Source organism: Lagopus muta, chromosome 1 (assembly GCF_023343835.1).
Source record: "Lagopus muta isolate bLagMut1 chromosome 1, bLagMut1 primary, whole genome shotgun sequence".
Classification (NCBI taxonomy): Eukaryota; Metazoa; Chordata; class Aves; order Galliformes; family Phasianidae; genus Lagopus; species Lagopus muta.
Window position 1 is genome coordinate 65416356 of NC_064433.1, and position 19854 is coordinate 65436209.

The following is a 19854-nucleotide window of genomic DNA, read 5'->3' on the forward strand; positions in this document are numbered from 1 at the left end:
GCAATAAAGCATATTTTTACTTTACTTTTCTTGGAAACATTTCTGTGTATAAATGAGAAGTGTGTGTATATGTTTTTCTGGTTTCTTGGAAACCCAGAAGCATAGTTTTATTTGTAATTGTCATCTCCGGTTAATTATAGCTTGATAGGTACTATACATAAACAGTGATACCTTTTATACATGCAACTGAGAGCGTAGATTGTCATGCAGTACAAACACCACAATGGGCGGCATCGGAAAGTGGACTCTGCTATGTTTGATCTGCCCCCAAACTGACTGCTCCTTTGCAAACAAGACATACACAAACACACGGAGCCAGCATCTGTGTGCATGCATGCAAACCTACAGCGTGCTCTTGCACAGATACACAGCACAAACATGTCTAGGGCTTGCCAATGATTTTCAGACTGTAGCCAGAGTTTCAAACATCCATGTGTGCACTCGGGTAACTGAAAAAGGAGGGGACACATAAGCAGGTTTTTGAGCTCTTCGTGTTCACTGGTAAACACACAGTGCTGGAGCTTGCTGCAGAAGGTTTGGGCAGCTGGCACTGCTGTATAAGTACACGTAGCCACGCAAGCATGTTGAACATGCATGAGCACTCATAGCATGCTCTGAGATGAGAACATTCACACATGTAAACATCCCATGCTCAAACGTGGCTTAACTCGCGGTACAAATTTTCTCAGTTGCTGTGAGGAGTGTGCCCTTCTGAAAGGCTCTGACATGTACTTGTCTGCTGGGCTGTAGCTAAAGAGCTATTTGTAACAATATTTATTCCTGTTTTGTAAGCAAGAGCCTATATATTACCCATGGTTGTGGACCATCAGGTTCAAGATGCCTTCCCTCCCATTCTATCCTTCCACTCCTATCTCCAGCTCTCCCTCCTTCCCCTTAAGAGAGTGCCAAACATGAAATGACAGTGACCAATGTTGACTTAATGTGGATGTTTAATAATGAAAAAAGTGTGTCAGTTCCAGCGTTAGTTACAAATGGCAGTAAGTATATCGGGTGGCAGCCCTGTAATAATTTTACATCCATCATTCCTTTCTGATGCCTCGCTGGCTGCCTGATGGATGGGGAGAGCAGAGTTAACTCTTAAGAAACTGCTGTGATCTGCTGAGCTGAAATGAATTCTGTCCCTGCTACCCCCTCGGGGAGGAGGGGGATATTAAGAATCTCAAACCCGCAGATCCTGCTGTCTTTGAGAAATAAAACACTACAGCTCACTTTACTGAGGGCATAAGAAGAAGCTTTTTTAACACATGGGATTTAAATTTCTCTTGCAGTAAAGGATTTTCTTTCAATAATGGATTTATTTTCTTATGCCCCTAATGGTTAAATTTGAACCAGAAAGTTGATAAAAAGATGGAGTGGAGAAGGACAGGAAGGAGGAAAAAAGGAAAGGATTGGTAAAACTGAGCATGACCCAAAGCTTGCTGCAAACACAGGGAGCCTGTGGCTCAGACTGGAGTAAGTTGAAATGACTGTAACTGGAGAAAATGGGACCTGGTGTGAGCTGGGCTCCCCAAACAGAAGAAACACCCTGGAAGTAAGTACAGAGGTGCAGTACAAACATCATAAAGCAAATCTCTCTGTTAAAGTTAAAACCTGCCCATTTTCATAATCTGTGCAGAATTTATTGGCAAAATACTTTGACATTTCCAGTGACTAGCAAAGGCTGTCTTACCCACAAACATTACATACATGCAGACTTAGCCCTGCACATTCTGCAGACTGCTAATATATATGTCCTGTAATTTGTAGCTGCTCTATTCCTTGCTGGCCTATAAAACACTAGGAAAGATGATCATTGTGATGTTCTTGTTCTTCTCTCTCAGTGTGAAAAAAGATTCTTCTGTTCGGATAGTTATTATGCAGTATGGGAACTAGTGAATATATCCTGTGGACAATGGGCCAGCACAGGCTCTAAATCACCTTACAGCACAAAGATTAACATATCCCAACAACTGTATGTTCACTTCTTATCCCCCTTTTCCCTACTGTCTTCCTAATTTTATCTTACTGAGTTCCTTTGCCAACAGAAATTCTTGTATGCGTTTTGCAGTCCTCTTTGTTAATGCTATCAACACAGAGCAGACAGTTTTCGAAAAGCATGACAACAAGGCAAGCAGGTATTATGTCATCACCCATCCATCACCCTGTATGTCAGCCTTTCAGTAAGTCCAATCAGCAGTCTCAACAGGATCGCTCGTATCAGGGGAGTCCTCTATTCAACAGGGCTACTGTATCCATTGTAATGTCTCCTAAAACTTTTCTCAAATTTAATTAAAGACATACGTCAAGCTTTCATGCTGCAAAAATCAAAACTGCTTTTGCACAGCCTTGGTAACTAAGCATTAGGCATTTTTATTCAACTGAAAGTTTATATATAGTTTTTCTTTTCCTTGTTCCCCACCATCACTTTTTTGCCATTTGCTTTGTGGAGCTTGTGTATATTTATATTTACAGCCTCTGCATTTAATGGCCACATGCCTTATTTTCACAGATGGCCAGTGGAAGATTTCCCCTCCCCCTTTTCTTTTAGTAAAGCCTGCTTTTGGTTTTGCTACTTTTGTCACAGTGCCACTACTCTCAGTTAGCAAGTGCCTACGCATGAGAGGGAGAGATTCTGCAATGAGGATTTTTTTTTAATTCCCGCAAGGATTTTAGCTCTTTATTTGAAATGCCTTTTCTTTTCCCTGATTGACCATCATCTACTTGATGTTCAGATGTGTTTCTCAAAGGAAAATTAAGTGTGCATGTGTGTGTTTAGAACATCATTATGGTGGAAATACATGGGCAGGGTTAGCTAATAAAAATTGAAAAATGCAGAGGGAAGGACAAATGCTGCCCACAGATGTGTGTGTGAGGTCAGGGAGAAGGTCATCTGGAGGCAAGAAGAAAACCATGGATTCTTGCAGTTGTCAAAATCTGAATGGGAACTTCAGTCTTCATTCGCCCCAAAGAGCAAAGATTGGAAGTATTCTCATGCTGGTGTAGATAGATGAGGACTGCAGCTGTTTATACCTTAGTGGAAATTTTATTAAGACCAACAAAGATGGATTAACTTCCTTCTGAAAAAGAATCATACAATTGATTTGAGTTCCTTGTATTCGTTTTGAGGTTTTTGAGCTTTTCAGGTTAAGTTCTAAACTTTGCCCTGCAGCCGCAAGAGCTAGTTACTTCCTGAAATGTTGTTATTATGTTTGCATAGTCACATGCCCCTAGTAGGTTGGGTTTTAAGCACTTACATACATGGGCACCAGCATCAGTACAGTACCTCCCTCCGGTGTAACAGAGGTTGGACCCTTCAGTGAACCATGTTTCCCAAGGCCCCTTGGAGGCCAGCCTGTCCTGTTCTGTCCATCATAGCCTGCAGGTCCTCAACCCACTGACAAACCCATTTGTCTTTGGGGTGCTGAACTTTGCCTTGGGCAGTATTGATGCTAATGCTAGGGAGGAGACAAACTAATAAGCCTTAACTCTTGGCTAGCAAAATGTGGCAGTTTCTTTCTTAGGAGATGACCTAGGTACTATGTCAATGTTTTCATTACGACTACAAGAAATGTAACTAAAGGTACAGTAGCCTTCATGATTTTAATACCTTCTAGGGAGAAATGGAAGAGAATGGTATGCATGTCTGTAAGGCTACTGCACTGTTGACCTGCCTGTTGTTTAATACAATTGCAGGAAAGTAGAGACTGTTGTTGCTTTCTCTTTACATGTATGCAGACACTCTTTCTAAGGATACCCTGCATGGATTGCGATTTTCATCTAGCTTTGTTTTTGCTCTACAACCTCTGTTCCCCAGTTAGCCCTTCCTTGCCTCCAATGCCAGCTATAGCAGCTCTGTCTGACCTGCTGTGAAATCTTTCATTGGAGTTTACATGGCACATTTCACGCAGAGATCTCAAAACTCTTCACAATGGCAGGAATATATCATGATCGCTATCCTGCTCAGTTTTGTGCAGAACAGCTGAACAATGCAGGCAAACTTAACAGAGCATGTAAGCGCAGAAAGCAGTCTAGATGAGAAACTGGGTCATACAACTCTTAACCTATTTGCAGTCAGTGGATTACAGCTGGATTTGGTTGAGGTCAATGCCTATGTCTGCACTGTGAAAACTTCTGTAGGAAGGAAGCAGCATCATTCTGCTTTGCTTTTGCTTTCCTTTTGTTTCTTCCTTAAAGAAACTGACTGATCCAACCTTACCTGCATTTTCATTTAAAAGTCCTGGCTTACACTATCTCTCAGAACTCATGACCAAAGTGAAGGAGGACCTCAGTGTCCTAATTTCCTGTAGAACTGCTACTTTCCATAAATTTGTTTCCAAGTCAAATACAGTATTTTGCCAAGGAAGTCATTCTTCCTAGAATAAAGAATTTGAAACATATAGCTTAGGGAGCTGACCCTTAGAGGCTGCCAATTTATTGAGAATTTTTCCCCTTTTATTTAATTGGACTCTGTCTTACTTCCAGAGCTTTGAAAGGTACTGACTAAGAACCTCTTAGAAAGCAAAGACCCACAACCAACAGAGTATGACAAAGAAAATGGCTATTACAAATTTTAGTGAATTCTCCCAGTGGTTCAGTGTATGTTCCTGAGAAGACTGGTTAAGTGCTTGGGCCTGTTCAATCTCTCAGATGTTTTTTTTCCTATAGTGCCTAATAGCTTACCTATTCATTGAGTCCATATAGTACTTCATATATATTACAAATTAGATACAATGATTTTCAGGCAGTATTGGACCAATCTGTGAATATCTGTCCTAAAGCAAATATGTTGTTCCTTTACCAAATATTGTAATTCCAGTTAAGACTAAATGTAAAGTTCTGAAACAAGTACCATAAAATCAGAAGGAGCTACAAATAAGGAAAGATATTTTATTTTCTGTCTTCTAATGCTGTTTTTAGATTCTGTGGGTGGATTATTCTGTGAAAGAGAGATTTCAGATAAGCAAGACTGCAAAAGCTGAGGGGGTGGTGAATGCATTGTTTCTTCATACTCAACTTGGATGCAACAACAACAACAAAAAAATCTCCCAAATGATGAATTGCCACGACATTATAAATAATCTTTCATCTTCTTTGGTGGTCCACAGAGTTTATATAATTGGAAGGCTAAACCCTTTCTTTGTTGTTTCTTCCCTTTTCATTAGTACAGTAGAAGACTATAAAATTGTGCAGCCAGAAGGGGTTTAACAATTACTGAGTCAACATTTGAAAGTCTCACTCTATTTTATCATTTCATGCATGTGCTTTTTATGAGTTTTACAGCCCTGCAAGCGTTACTTAAGCAAGGTCTATTGTAATGGTGGATCTGTCACTGCTCATATTTTATTTCACTTTCCCTAGTAACATGTGCCATCAGCAAGAATCACAGTTCCACACACACAAAGAAATGAGAAGCTTGAGGTTACAAGTTTTAGATAAGATTCAGGAGTGCAGTTCCTAAACCACCAGTCTTACTGTAGAACTTTTGAAAATTCATTTAATATGTGACTTAGTTTCTCATCTGGTAAAAAGGGATAATAACACCACTTTTCTTTGTGAAATTATGTGGCTAAATTCACTGATGAGTGCAGCACAATTGGGCAACGTGATCTATTACACCTTAATCTAAGCAGAAGATCCCTCCAAAAAAGTCAGAACTTCTTTTACGGCAATTACAGGTATAACATGACCTGGATTGTAACTTGAAATTGGACATAAGCAATGTGCACAGTATTCATTTTGAAGATGCATGGCATTAATATGCAGGAGCAGAGCCTGAACTGCAAATAATTCATGTTGTGTAGACTTCTGGGCACACCTCACAAGTTTTTCCCTCTCTCTGTCACCCGTAATGCCTACCTTCCTCCAGTTTTCCGTATTTTTTAGACAGTGGATGAAGATTTTATAACACAGACTATTCTGATGTTTATTATTGCAAGATGCAGAGGAATTGCACAAAAAGATTAGTTCTGCAAAGTTTTCATTCGTGTCAGATGTAGGATAACACTCTTCACCTTTTAGGGGAGCTAAGAAAAATGCCATAATGTTGAATGTATAATACCTGGCACCACCAGTGTGTCTGATATTTAAAAATATTTTTATGTAGTAAACAGAAGTGAACTTTCATTGCCTGATCATAGTCTAGCAGTTTATCTGCTCAGTACTTTAAGATTTTGTGCAAGGTTTGTGTCTGAGTGATTGGTATTTACTGGAGCTTGCTCAGAGAAGCACATTCACTCGTGCCACCAGACCTGCTCACAATCTAAGATAAAAACTAGCGTATTAAAACTCAGACTATTTGAAAATACCACCTTTAGAGTTTAAGTTTTATTATTTTTATTACTCCCTCAGTGCAGGATGTTGAATATCTGAGCAAGCTGCACTTGGGGCAGGAGAAATGGGACAGTAAAAAGGACAATACTGGGCAGCTGCCTGTTTTTTTTTACTTGTTGGCACCAAAGAGAACAAAGATACCAGCCACTCTGTCCATCAGTGTGTTTCTAATTCTTAGGTGCAAGAACTAAGGAGCAAGTTTCTCCTTGCAGTCCACATTTTTTTAGACTGGTCCTTCAGTTCACTTGGAAAAAGAAAGGCAAGAATATGAAAAGATGTGCCTGAGCACTACTCCTCTGCTGTTCTACACAGGCTCTATCTCTGCAGGCATCAAACTTAAAGGGAAAATATTCATATCAGGGGAAATGGGGGTAGGGCTAGGGGAGCAGAAGACTGAAGAGTGGACTGCTTCAGTAAAACTGCTAACCTTGAATTACGCAATCGGAAAAACAGCTCTTGCCAAAATGCAATTCTAACTGAGTTCAGAGGGCTGTCAGTGGTTTCCAAATACCCCAGCCAAAAGGATGTCTCCAAGAGGGGAGGAAAGGTTCACTGCCATATGCCCAGCATTCAAAGCAGTGTGGAGGAACCGCGAGTCCTTCAGGAGTGGAGGTGTATCCAGGGTCTCAGGTGTACCCTTTGGGTTGTAACCCAGATCCAATGCAAAACAGAGGCGGTGAGGTCCGAGGGCATCGGGCAGATGTGTCGGTATGTCTTCATTTCTCAGGCCTTCCAGTATTTTACTTCACGTTTGTGTAGTAGCAGGAGGAGTTCTGGCAAAGATTATCAAGCTGCTCTACATATGTTTTGACTCTTCTTGTTTTATGTTTCTTCCATGGAGGAGGCTGCAACCAAGTTCTTGTCATTTTTAGATCAATGTATTGTTAAACTATGACAGCTATCCCTGACAGAGAGCCAAGTAACTTTTGCAGCTGACCACAAAACTGACTCTGACTTGCAGTGCTTAGTCATTTATTATATATATAATTTTTTTTTCCTACATGACACATTCCATGTGTGTATATGTTTGTTTTTCTTTTTATTGTTATTATCCTTTTAAACATAACTAGAACATTGCTAGGAGCAGAACTACAGATCTGTCTTCTCTATCAGATTACTTTCTTTGGTTAATGACGTTTTAGAAACTTCTCATTGCATTGTGACTATTGATGAAAACTGTCTGGTTATGCTTTCAACCATTGGGCTATTGTGGGATTGCTCTCTGCAGTATTATCTTCTCTGTTTTGCATGTTAGTGTTTTAGATAATTCAGACAACTAGACTTGCTGCCTCTACAGACTCCCTCCTACGGTCCCAGCAGAAATTAGGTTAGTTTGTCTCAACATCTGCCTGAGTTCTTCACTGAGGTTAAAGAGGAAAAAAGATGTTCATAAGATATCTAGTCACTCTTCTGGGGCCAGATACAAAATTCGGAAATTTAGAAGGGGAAGAAATACTTTATCTTGAACAAGGCATCCCCATATTTCTTCGCCTGCAAAAGCAGAAGCATTTCTTACTGTTTGTTTCCCTTGCTTAATGCAGTGTAATTTTTAGCAGGTCTCACAAGGAGGTGTTGCAGCACTCCCCTGGGTTTGGACCAGCCTTGCCTTTTCTTCCCAGCATGATTGTGTCTAAGGCTGCATTTGATGCCACTCATGCAATAATCATGGGGTGAATTGCAATCAATACCTTTGAAGTGTGGGACGAACCTGAAGAGTAGGGATTATCATTGGTTATTTCCCTGCAGCTTTTAAAACCTGCAAGCACGTAGACTTTCACCAGCTGAACTCTCTTTTCCCCATTACACCCTACGCATGGCAGAGCAAACATCTGTGGGGCTTGAGACAATGATAAACAAGTTTAAGGCAGAGTCCAGTAAAATGCTTTGTCAAAACTCTTTTATTAACATGTGCTGCCAAAACCAACATGCCTGTATCCCACCTGTTATCTCTGGATGGTACCGCAGCTTCGTTACTGTTTACACAGCTATTCCCAGCATAGCAGAGTGGTGGCAGTTGTAAGGACATGTAATTTGATATCAGTTCCAGGTAGTGATGATAAATATGTGTGCTTTCTATATGAATTTGAAAATCCTCATGTATCTCTGTCTGAAGTTATTATGTTCTCTGAGACGAGACCGTGCCAGAATTGCCAACAGGTTGCCATTTTATTTGTGACCTGTGCATCTTTTGTTACTTTGGAGCTTCCATGAATACTTCCTCCATGAAATGGAAGGCTCTGTAGAAAAGTGGTGAGATGCTTCTATCAAACTGGAAGTAGTAACCTATCAACTGAGCACTTGGAAACAAAATAACATGGGAATGTCACCTGGCCCCTTTCAGATATTTTGTAATTTTAAAAGTGCTTTTATATGTTGGGATTGGGCAAAATCAAGTGCAGTGTATTTTATAGGAAGAGCATAGGCCAGGAAATGAGCACACTACTCACATTAGCTGGGCTTTTGCATCTTTACAGAGCATCACTGCTGTCTTTCTGTTCTTCTGATGTTGTTGCAGAGGTTTAGAAAAGAGCAGGCCTTATATTTATCTTTGCTTGATTTTTTTGTTTTTTGAACTTCAACCTTTTTAAACATTAACGCAGAAGAGTGCAGCTAGCTGTTTCAGCGTCCTCCATTTCAAGAGCAACATCATGCGGAAGTTCTTTTTATCTGCAAGCTTGCAGTTAGGGATTGAATACGTTATCATATTATATATTTAAGGAGCAAGGAGTAAATTGGAGCCGTGCTGAGAAGGTGAGCTCCCTGCTTCTCTATTCCAGATGCCTGGAGAGCACCTCCAAGTGCAGCAGCCCAGTAGTGCAGCAGCACCAAATGGCATCCCTGCCCTTCTCTTCTTCCATCATGCCCTCCCTCACACACTTCATCAGATGTGGCTGTACCTCAGAATGCAAACTTAGCACAAGATGGATAGCAGTGGAGCATCTGTAGGCTTGTTAAGTCAAACTCTGATAAACGAGCAGTACCCAGTGTGTACCTTGCAGACAGCATGCCGGAGTATTTGCTGACCTTAAGACTCAATCAGATCATGTAGGGAGAGTGCGGTTCTGAATGTGACTGCCTCCAACTTCAACAGCTGAGCTTACTGCATAAAGTAAGAGCTGTTAAGTCTGTGCCCTTTGCGCTCTCAGCTCTGTTTCTCTAAGAGGTTTATACATCATTCAAGAAAAAATCTGCAACAGAATGGCTCCCTTCCCCACTGGTGTACCAAACAAGAGGAAATGTTCTTTTACATCTGAGACTGGTGGCAGCATTTTTAAATGATAACTAAAATACACATTTGTGAACTCCATTGTTGTGATTTTGATGATAAATTGGTTTTTTTTTTTTTTTTTTTTTTTGGGGGGGGAAAAACTGTTCATGTGCATCATAGAACCGTTTGGATGAGATAGTCAACTTATTCCTGATATTTTATCTGCACACAGGCTGCTTTGGAAATGAGAGCTAAGTTAAAACCAGCAAACCAAAGAGTTTGGTAAAGCTAAGTACTGGAAAAGTTCAAGTGCTTATTCAAGCTCTCCAAGCTTTTGGGATCTGCTGTGCCTAGGAAGTGTTGCAGAACCCCCGCTTGCTTGTGGTAGACTGGCTCAGCCACATGGGATTTTCCTGCAAAACCCAAGACGATAATCCATCTTGCATTGTTTTCAGTGGTGATACATCTGGTTATGGACAGGGCACAGAATTGATTCATAATGAATGTTAGAGAAGAGAAATTTAACCTAACGTTCCCTAAAGTGTGAGTGTACCCAGTTGAGCAGATTAGCTTCATTTCTAAATCTCTCAAGAAAATCTTGAAATGGGAAAATGACTTACGTGAATTTGAACTGTTCTTTGAATTGCAGATGCGGGGACATCACATTGAGGGAAACATTTCTGTATTCATATTGTTCTCTTTTCTGTTTTCTTCTATAATACAATCCAGTGACATTATTAGGCTACACAGAATAATTGTAAAGTCTCTGGTTGCCATGTGAAATCTGAGAGTTTTTTAGTTTGTTGATCTTTTACAGTCTTTGAGTGTGGAACAGATCAACAAAACAGCAATCTTTCTTTCAGGAAGACGCTCAAAAGATTTTTTTTCAACTGGAGCCACTTTATTATAATTCAGCATCATGTCATTTTCCCAGCTTCGCAAAAGGCAGAGTGCCTAACATTTTGAAATGTTAGTATTGCTTTCCTGAAAGATTTATTTTTAAACATATGATTGTCAGGAAGATAGAATGTTTATGAGTAATATGCACAGGGAAAACAAAAACAATTGGAAAATGGAACACCTTTGTATTTGCAAAGTCCAACGATTCAGAAGGAAGAGAGATATTTCGAAGAGAACATTGGAATTAATTGCCCTGGCATCTTGTTCTGGCAATGTCTGTAGACACCGCTGCAACCTGACAGATTAATTGGCAGCACACACTAGCCTGTTGCAATCCTGGGTTCACAGATAGTTCTGAGTATGTGAATGACGGACGGGCTGTTAGGAAGGTTGGGTAAACAGTCCAGACAGGAACGCAAACCACTGCCCAAGTATCATATCAGTCCAGTCTGATCCTTTCCTAAGGCCTGAATAAGTTCAATCTAAAGTTTTCCCTTTTTTCCCCTGTGTCTGCTTCTCAGAACACTGCCTTTTAAGACAGAAAAAAGGGCAAAGTTGCCCATGTCTCTGCACTATGAGTTCAGGCGGGAAGTAGAGTAAAGCAATTATTATATTGAGCAAGAGCGTGTATCATCTAAACTTCCAGTCCAGCTATGCTGTCCCAGGGACATAGGGAATTGAAGTATTCTTCAGATGTGCATCCAGTTTTATTATGCTCAACTAAAGTAATCTTTTCAACACTGTGGACTTAGCTCATCACTAGATAATAAGTATGTTTTAAAAAAGACTTGAGAGTCTGCAACTGTACTGCTTCCAAAAAAAATAATATTATGTATTTTTTAATAACTGACTCAGTAAACTGTTGTGAATTAATTGTTACACATCTTTTCTATCAGCCCTTTAAATTACCCGCAAACTTTGCATTTACAGTATTTAATGGTTTTCCTGATCTTCCCCATGTAGGACAAAACGACACTGGAGACCCTGACTCAGCAACTGGCAGTAAAACAGAGTGAAGACGGGAAGTTTAGCCACGCAATGATGGATTTCAACATGAGTGGAGATTCTGATGGTCAGTACAAATGGCTTCTCCTTGTTTCTAGTGTTGTGTATATGTATCTTTGTCATCTGGAGGACAATCCGAGTGTTTGAGAGGTCTGTGAGGGGTTACTGATATGTGGTTAGGCAGGAAAAAATGATTCATCTTCTGGCGTTTTAAGTCTGTGGAGTTGATTTTTAGCCTTCTCTTTTCTATGCTCTACATCTCAGGGAGGAAACAAAAATGCATTTCTGATGGTGAAAATGAATTAAAGAAGCAATTAGGTGTGGGATGAGATCACACAGGAAGTCCGTGAATTACGGACTTGGTCATCTTCAGATGGTGCACACTCTGCCTCTGTAGGAACTTGTCTGGGTTTGATGAAGCAATCTTAATGTTCTTTTCTTTCTCTGCCATTGCTTGTGTTGTTATGGAGAAGTAGGCATTAAAACAGATGTTCAAATGTCCACTTGGTAGCCAGAAGCTTGATTAAGAGGAAATACCTGATGTTGCTTTATATCACACCATTGGCATCACATTCTGTAACAAGAAAGGAAGAAAGTAAAAAGAAAATCTACACTGATAAGTGTTGATTTTAAGTTATTAAGTGGTAAAAGATGTTTTCAAAAAGCAGTCTAATGCTTTATGTTGACAAAAATGGAATGCTTCATCAAGTGTGTGTTATGTGATGCTGAGTCAATAGAAGAGCTAAAAATTAGACATTATACACTATATGGTATTTCCTACCGCTTCAAGTAAAAGAAACAGCACTTCACTTAGGCTGCTCATGGCAGAAGCAGCCGTATAATGAAACACAAGTTGGGAGTGATTTTCTTTCTCTTTTTAGGAAGTGCAGGAGTTTCAGAATCAAGAATTTATCGGGAATCCAGAGGGCGTGGCAGTAACGAGCCCCATATCAAGCGCCCAATGAATGCATTCATGGTGTGGGCTAAAGATGAACGGAGGAAGATCCTTCAAGCCTTCCCTGACATGCACAACTCCAATATCAGCAAGATACTAGGTACGTTTGACATCATTTATTTTTCTTGTCACAGAACTCAGCACTTTTGATGGAATAAAGCGGGGCACCTGACACAACTGAATAACTATCTTTAGGTTGTCTGTTTAGCTTCTTGGGTATTGCATCAAGGACAGCAGCTATACAAACTGCCACCATGCTGCCCAGTGCTATATATTGATCGTAACCTGAAGTGCTCTTGTATCTTTGTAATTACTCAGGTTGTGGTGTGGATTTTGGTGCAAAAATGTGAAGTAAAGGATTCATTTTATTAAGCTGTTGAACAAGCACAGAATGACTGCTATCATGTATTTGCCCATGTATTTCATCTAACCAGAAGCACACCACACTATTTGATTTGTGCCTTAGCGCTGTCTGTTCAAAGCAGTGGACATAGGGAAAAGATCCTAAAATACATCCTTTTATTTTATACCCTAACAGTTTTAAATTATTCTTATTTTGTTCCTATTACATTAAATTTTCACTTAGCGCACAATCTCTATAGCAAGCTGCTTTTATTCTAAATATTCTGAGAAGAATCCTGAAATCTAAAAAGAAATATCAGAATTAATTTCCATATCCTCTAGTCTTCGTATCCCAAGCAATATTTGTCATGAGCATCACTTACCAAATTTCATGCCATAGTCTTCAAATTTTTCAGTTCTTACTTAAATTCCCAGGACTGTATTCTGTCTGAAGTTACTCTTGTTTGAGACACTGAATGATACAGAAGGTGAATAAATGGAGATTTATGAGGCCAGTGAATTACTCTTCTGCAAAAAAAAAAAAATATATGTGACCAACTCAGAGATGGTGCGTTTTTACTGATATAAACTGTGTTACAGAATCTAAGCATACGTCCTGCCAGTGGGTAAAAGCTTAACCAGGGACCTTGATTAGCTGGGCTACATGTCTGGCTGGTTTGGCAGACAAGAGACATGAACGTGATGGTAATGGCACCATTAACCAGGTGCAGGGCTGGTAAATATGCTGAGCTTAGTCTGGTCAAAGATTTGATATTCAGCTTGATTAGGGTGGTGTTGTAAGAAGTTAGCAGAACGCAAGTGGAAATTAGATAAAATTGCTTGGAGAGGCAGAATGCATTGGCTGTGGATGACAGACATGATGAAATTAACCCATGATTAAAAGGGTAGTACATGATGATTAGATTAGTTTTAGGAGCAGAATTTGAAGGGTAAATTGTTTATGTTGATGTTAAAATAGCCATATACTGGTTAAAAGGGATTATACTGGTTACAGGTGTATGATGTGATTAGGCTGAGAACAGAGCAGTAATGGTTTTGGTCTGTTTCTAAATTGAGAGAGGGCCTGGTTAAACCTGTTTTTAAATAATCAGCTTCAGAAATCTACAAGATCATTCTGAATGACCCTTTTCATATAGAAAGTACAAAGAGAGCTTGATGTTTTCCCTCTTAACTGATTGTTTTGGATAACAACCTCCGACAGCACGCTGCTAATTCATTCTGCTTAAAACAGGCGTTTGAGCTGGGCTGACATTTTACGCAGTCTCTGGGGATCCTGGTTGACATTTTAAAGGGCTTCTAAGCATTTTATAATACCCTAAAATCTGGTTTTAATAAGCCATTCTGCTGAAATTGTTAACATAAGGAATCACCTTTTACTATTTGGCGCTAGATCAGGGAGATATGGGGACATCTTTTTCTGATTAGATATACAGTAGTTGGAGTAAAATGTGCAAATTCATTACAGATCCTGTTGAGGTGACAGACAGTATAGCTGACTCCAAACTCTTTACTGTTTCGCTGTCAGATATGGGGAAAAGCAAGGTTTAAAGTAGGAAGAAATGATGTTTCTATTTCCTTCCAGCATCATTGTTTGATTTTTTTTTTTTTATTCCTCCTCTGCAATAAAGAGGGATGCCCAATGCCTTCTTCCCTGGCAGGAATGTTGCAAAGGTCTTCCCTCAATTGCAAAAGGCCAGTCTTTTGAAGTCAGCAGGGAGCTCTCTGTTAACTAGCGTAGGGTGAGCAGACAGAAACTTACAGTTCAGACAAGTACTAGGGGCTCTTTATTAGAACTCTGCCATTTTTCCTTGCCATTTTTTAAGCAGTGCTGTTGCCGTTGAGGTCAGAGAGCTTGCTGTCACCACGAATGGCTTAGACGGGTTGTCACCCATCCAGGGTCATTTTTATAGTAAAATGAGAGGAGAAGCCCTTCCCAGCACTTGCATTCTCTGGGGATTATGTTTGACACTGTGGTATTATGTTTTGAGCATAAAAATTAGATACATGGATTTGTCACTAAATTCATCTGTGCATACGTTTGTCATCCATCTGTTCATTGCAACTTAAACTTGTGGATAATGATTTTTTTTTAGTAAATTGTTTAAAAGAAGTGCTAAAACGGTCTGCTGGACCCTATCAATTTAATAATGCATTGTTTAGATATTTCTGTAAATATTTTAATTAATTTCACTGAAAAATTTATGTAAGGAGATTTGAAGGAAATTATTACCTTCAGAAATCTTTTCATGGATGTTCACGTGTGTGAATGCAGACATATATGCATACCTATAATGCATACGTATGCATTGTATACGTGCTTGTGTGTACACCTGTATTTTTTAAATGTAAAATCAGCCTGCTGCAGATACCCAGATTGAAAGATGTCAGTCCCATAGACTAAAAGTTAGGCAGTGTTACAAGCAGCTGAAAATTCTCAGTGGAGAAATTTGGCTTGAAATTGGCAGTCAGCAGAGCTATGAGCCCCACTGAAATACAGGCACGTGTGCAGAGATGGGTGTCTGTCTGTCTCTACTGCCGATCCCTGTTCAGCTGGCTGACTGTCCTCACTGTCACCAGAAATGCCTCACGTGGGCACAGCTCTGAACTGCCCTAGCTTGTGCTGGTGCTGCAAAGTCTAGTGATTTTATCGTTTATTTTCTAAACACTTCAGGCACCAGATCGGGGAGTGCAGTGTGAGAATCCTACCCGTCGTTATGTATGTGTGTAGGGAGGGGACGGGCTCTTGTTTTCATACTCACAGAGAAAAGCCTTGCATACTTGACCCACTCGGAGCTTTCCAACACAGATGGTGAGCAGAAAGCTCACCAACGAGTGTAAATCTTCCCTTAAAAAGAAACATTTTTTCAAGATTCTTCAATTACACCTTATCTGGGCTTGGGCTGGCACTTGGCATAGGTTCCTGCGCCTGCATGTGTGTGTTTATTGACATATAAAAAACTGCAGATAAATGTATTACAGATATATTTTGTTCAAACACAAGGTACTATCAACCAGTTTAGCGTGCTGATTGATGATCCTGATTCATACCTTATCCTACAAGTGCAAGGCTCAGAGTAATAGATTGTTCAGAATTTCAAAAGTTTCATTAAGACCAGTTAGAGAGCTGCTTGGATGTTGCATATTAGCAAGGAAACAAGTGAAAATGCTCGAATGTAAAAACCTGGAGTTTATCATCAGAAAATATGCCCATTATCACATTTATTTTGACATCGCTGTTTGCTTAATTATTTATGATACTTCAAAACACACTAGTAAATGATATTAAATGTATTCTGTAAAAACAATAAAATCAGAGTAAGAGGAGATATCCCTGCAGAAAGCAGCTATTAAAAATTTGCTAGGAAGAGAGGTGAGACTGCCAGGATTTTTGTTGTATTGAGTTTACAGCTTAGGAAGGAAAAACATAATGAGTGACATTTATGTATAAATATTGTATGTGTAACTGCATGTACAAATATTATGCATCAAAATTTCAATTTTTATGGCCCCGATCCTGCAAAGACTTATGTGTTTGCCTAACTGCACCCAGTATTTACAGAACTTTTCACGTGAGGGGTAGGAATCTGTCTGCTCAGGTCTGAGTTTAGGATTGCAGCGAGATAGCACAGTGAAAAAAGAATTATGCCTGTGCAGAAAAAGAAATCACGACAATTTTGCAACTACTGATTTTAATTTCTATCTTTCTCTACGTCAGTCTCAAAATACACCTGACTATTAAGCAGCCCCTGAGCTGCAGGTCCCCTCACAGTACGTAAAGCGAATGTCAAGATTTGTTTAAGATCTGTGAGGTTTTTAGCTTTGTTATTCATAAATAAAAACTGTTTCATTGACAGGAACTGGGGCTGGAGTTTTCTAAGGCACCAGGGCTGCGGCATGTTCATGGTTAGAGGGCGTTACTAAAATTCATTATTTTCTTCATATGCTAAGAAGCCAGTTTGCAGATGTCCAAGAGGCAGAATTTCAAAGTAGACCTCTTCCTATAAAAGCTATGTAAGCTTTGCCCTTAATTTTTGACATCATTCAATCCTATCTATACTTCCATCTCGTGCGCTAAACCAGCATTTCAGTGTTTTGGCAGTCTCCACATGTTTACCACTGTGTCATTTAGTCCAAAATCTAAGAGGCACTATGAGTGGAAAGTTGGTGTCACTTTTTCTAGTTACTTCCTCTGCCAGAAAAAACATGGGATAATTTCTCTGCAGGAGACAAAGCTGCTGACCACGATTCTGTAGGCAGTTTGGCTGCCCCATGTAACACAGTGCCGTGTCAGGGATGTTCATACTGAGCTTCTGGATTTGTGTGGCATACAAGTGCCATGTAGCAGTTTCAGATCAAATCCTAGAAACCATCTACTCACATATTCAGATGGAACCACAGAAACACAGAATGGTTTGGTTTGGAAGGGATCTTAAAGGTCATAAGCTATTAACAGTTTTTAAACAGTGAACTGTCTCTCATTCCAGAACTAGCTGGGGAATCTCTGTGTCTTATATGTAAAAAACCTGACATTTTTTACTCCACTGGAATGTTTGCTAAGAAAGGACTATCCACTGCTCCTCCTCCTCCAAACAAAGACGCCATGATTTCCCACTGCTTGTCACCAGGTGTGATGCCAGCCTGGGTCACTGCCAGCCTACCGGCCTTTTACTCAAGGCAGCTTGAAATACTTAAGCTCAAACGGCAGCTTGAAATAAAGATTCAAAGATTGATGGGGAAAATGGTGTGTCGGTGGTCTGAAGGGGGCTTTCCAGAGGGAACCAAACTGTCTTCTTCCATTGGAAGGGATAGCTGTGCTCTCTATATTGAGAGTCTTGGGGGCACAGTGAGCTAAGACAGACCTGACTAAGAGCATGAGCTAAGTGCAGTATGAATAACCATGAGAAATGAAGAACAAGAGGAAGTCAATATGACATATGACATTGTAGACCCATTAAATCAAGAAACTATTCAAACTTTTTTTTTCCCCCCAACAGGAAAGTGGTCTATTTTCCAGTAAAATTTTCCTTCTATGCCACATGTTTCACAGCTTGGACCGTTCCTGTTCTTTGAAATGTATCTTACCCTGAAGCACTTCTGTAGTCCATGGAAAAATAAAATAGGATAGCTAACTCAAGAAATTTTACTTTCTGTTCCCATACTATGTCTTTTAAGCAATATTAGTTTGTAATTTTCAGGAGGTATTCGAAAAAAATTATTCAGTCTTCATTATTTCCGTAGCTCAAATATCCACATTAGCATAGGCAGAATGTCAGAAACTGGGCTGCCAGCAATCAAGCCGTAGTGCAGCTCTGTGGAGAGGTGTTCCAGTATCCCAGTGCTCTTCCCTTCATGACACATACTAAATTCTTTGTTAAGTTGGAGCTGGCAGTGCTCACCGGGACTTGCTCTTGGAGTTAACACCCTGCTGAGACATATGGGATAGCTTATAGCTGTTAAAGGCATTGCTTCAGGGTCTTTGCAGGTTCTTGTGCCCAGCAGCATACTATTTATGATCAATTCAGATTCTGCTTTTCACAAACGTAGTAGCTAGAAAGATGTTATTTGTTATGAAAGACTGAGCTGTTAGACATGCAAGTATCCAGAGTAGATCCAGCCATAGTGCAGCATGGCAGTCAAATCACAGCATCTGGGAATGCTGCCTCCCCTGTTAGAGGAGGGGAAAGCTGTCGCCAAAAGAAGCTCTTAGCAGAGCAGACTTGACATACCTAAGGGGTTTCTCACAGTTCACTAACATACAGTGCTCCTCAGTTTTCTAGTGTCATGGATTGCTCATTATCTGATGCTTTTATTGATTACCTGAAAAAAACCCCATAATAATAGAGAAAAGTTTCCATAAAACAGTGAAAGCTTCCAGTATCATCTCTCTCTGCCTCATGGCCATACTCAAGAGGTTTACAAGTGAAATGCAAACAAGACCTGACCCTTGTCTGGAAGCTCTGACAGATTCCCAGCCCAAAGCGATATGACCGTCGGTATCTTGTTCCAAGTGACCTACTTGCTTCTCTGCCTTTCAGTGCTTGTGAGTGAGCAGAACCTCATTTCTTGTTTTTTTTTTTGTGACAGGATCTCGCTGGAAAGCTATGACAAACCTAGAGAAGCAGCCATACTACGAGGAACAGGCCCGACTCAGCAAACAGCACCTGGAGAAATACCCAGACTACAAATACAAGCCAAGGCCGAAGCGTACCTGCCTTGTAGATGGCAAAAAACTACGCATTGGCGAGTACAAGGCTATCATGCGCAACAGACGTCAGGAGATGAGGCAGTATTTTAATGTTGGGTATGGGACCTTTAAAAACTACCATTCATTTCATTAAAAAAAAAAAAAAACAAACACATTTTCAGAGAGAATTCTTAATTCACTGTGGTAAATGATATATTTTATTGGCAAGAACATTATATATTGCTAACGGAATGTGAAGCTTATACTTTCAAACAGTGCATTCCAGGAGGAAGTTAGGCAGCTAGGGATTTTTTGTTGGCTCTGCTATATGTTCATCTCACAGCTTCAGCCAACTGTCTCATTTCCACTCCGATCATGCAAAAGAAAAAGAAAGAAAGAAAAAAAAAGCTTAAGAGTTTCCAATGAAATGTAAGTTTTCTAATAAAATCTTGTAAATATTACATTATTATGGGGCCTCAGAGGTTGTATCTGTATAAATCAGTGGTAGTGCCTGTTGATCCAAAAGCCAAAAATACTAGTTTGCAGTCAGTATGATCTGTAGCAAGTGGTCTGTAAAAGGACTGCTGTACATATTGAACTTCAGCTGGAATACAGACTTGGCTCATTTAATTCGTATCAGGCACGAAGTTGCATCCATTGTCCATCACGATGGCATGTATCAGAGTAGGAAGTAGATGTCTTCCAATTCAATAAGCTAAATGCTTTATGCTGAGTATAAATTTCAAGAAGATTGGTTTTGATAAACACTTAATAGATCAGTTTGATCGGCTCTGTGTGATCAGGCTGAAATCTATCTGGAAAACTCATGTCTTTTCCTTCTGCAAATGCTCCTTAGTTTTGGTTAAAGCAGATTAAAAGAATCAGAAATGTTCTGTAATATTTCACTCC

The 19854-nt window shown here is 39.9% G+C and overlaps 1 protein-coding gene across 17 annotated transcripts in view; it reads left to right on the forward strand.

Annotated features, from left to right (window-relative positions):
- The window catches only part of SOX5 (SRY-box transcription factor 5), a 637312-nt gene that overhangs the window by 609257 nt on the left and 8201 nt on the right, over positions 1 to 19854 (forward strand). For all 17 annotated transcript variants that reach the window (XM_048933367.1, XM_048933363.1, XM_048933368.1 and 14 more), the window contains 3 exons: positions 11402 to 11510; positions 12325 to 12498; positions 18846 to 19062. In XM_048933367.1, the coding sequence (XP_048789324.1) occupies positions 11402 to 11510; positions 12325 to 12498; positions 18846 to 19062 (500 nt within the window). The remainder of the gene's footprint in view (positions 1 to 11401; positions 11511 to 12324; positions 12499 to 18845; positions 19063 to 19854) is intronic.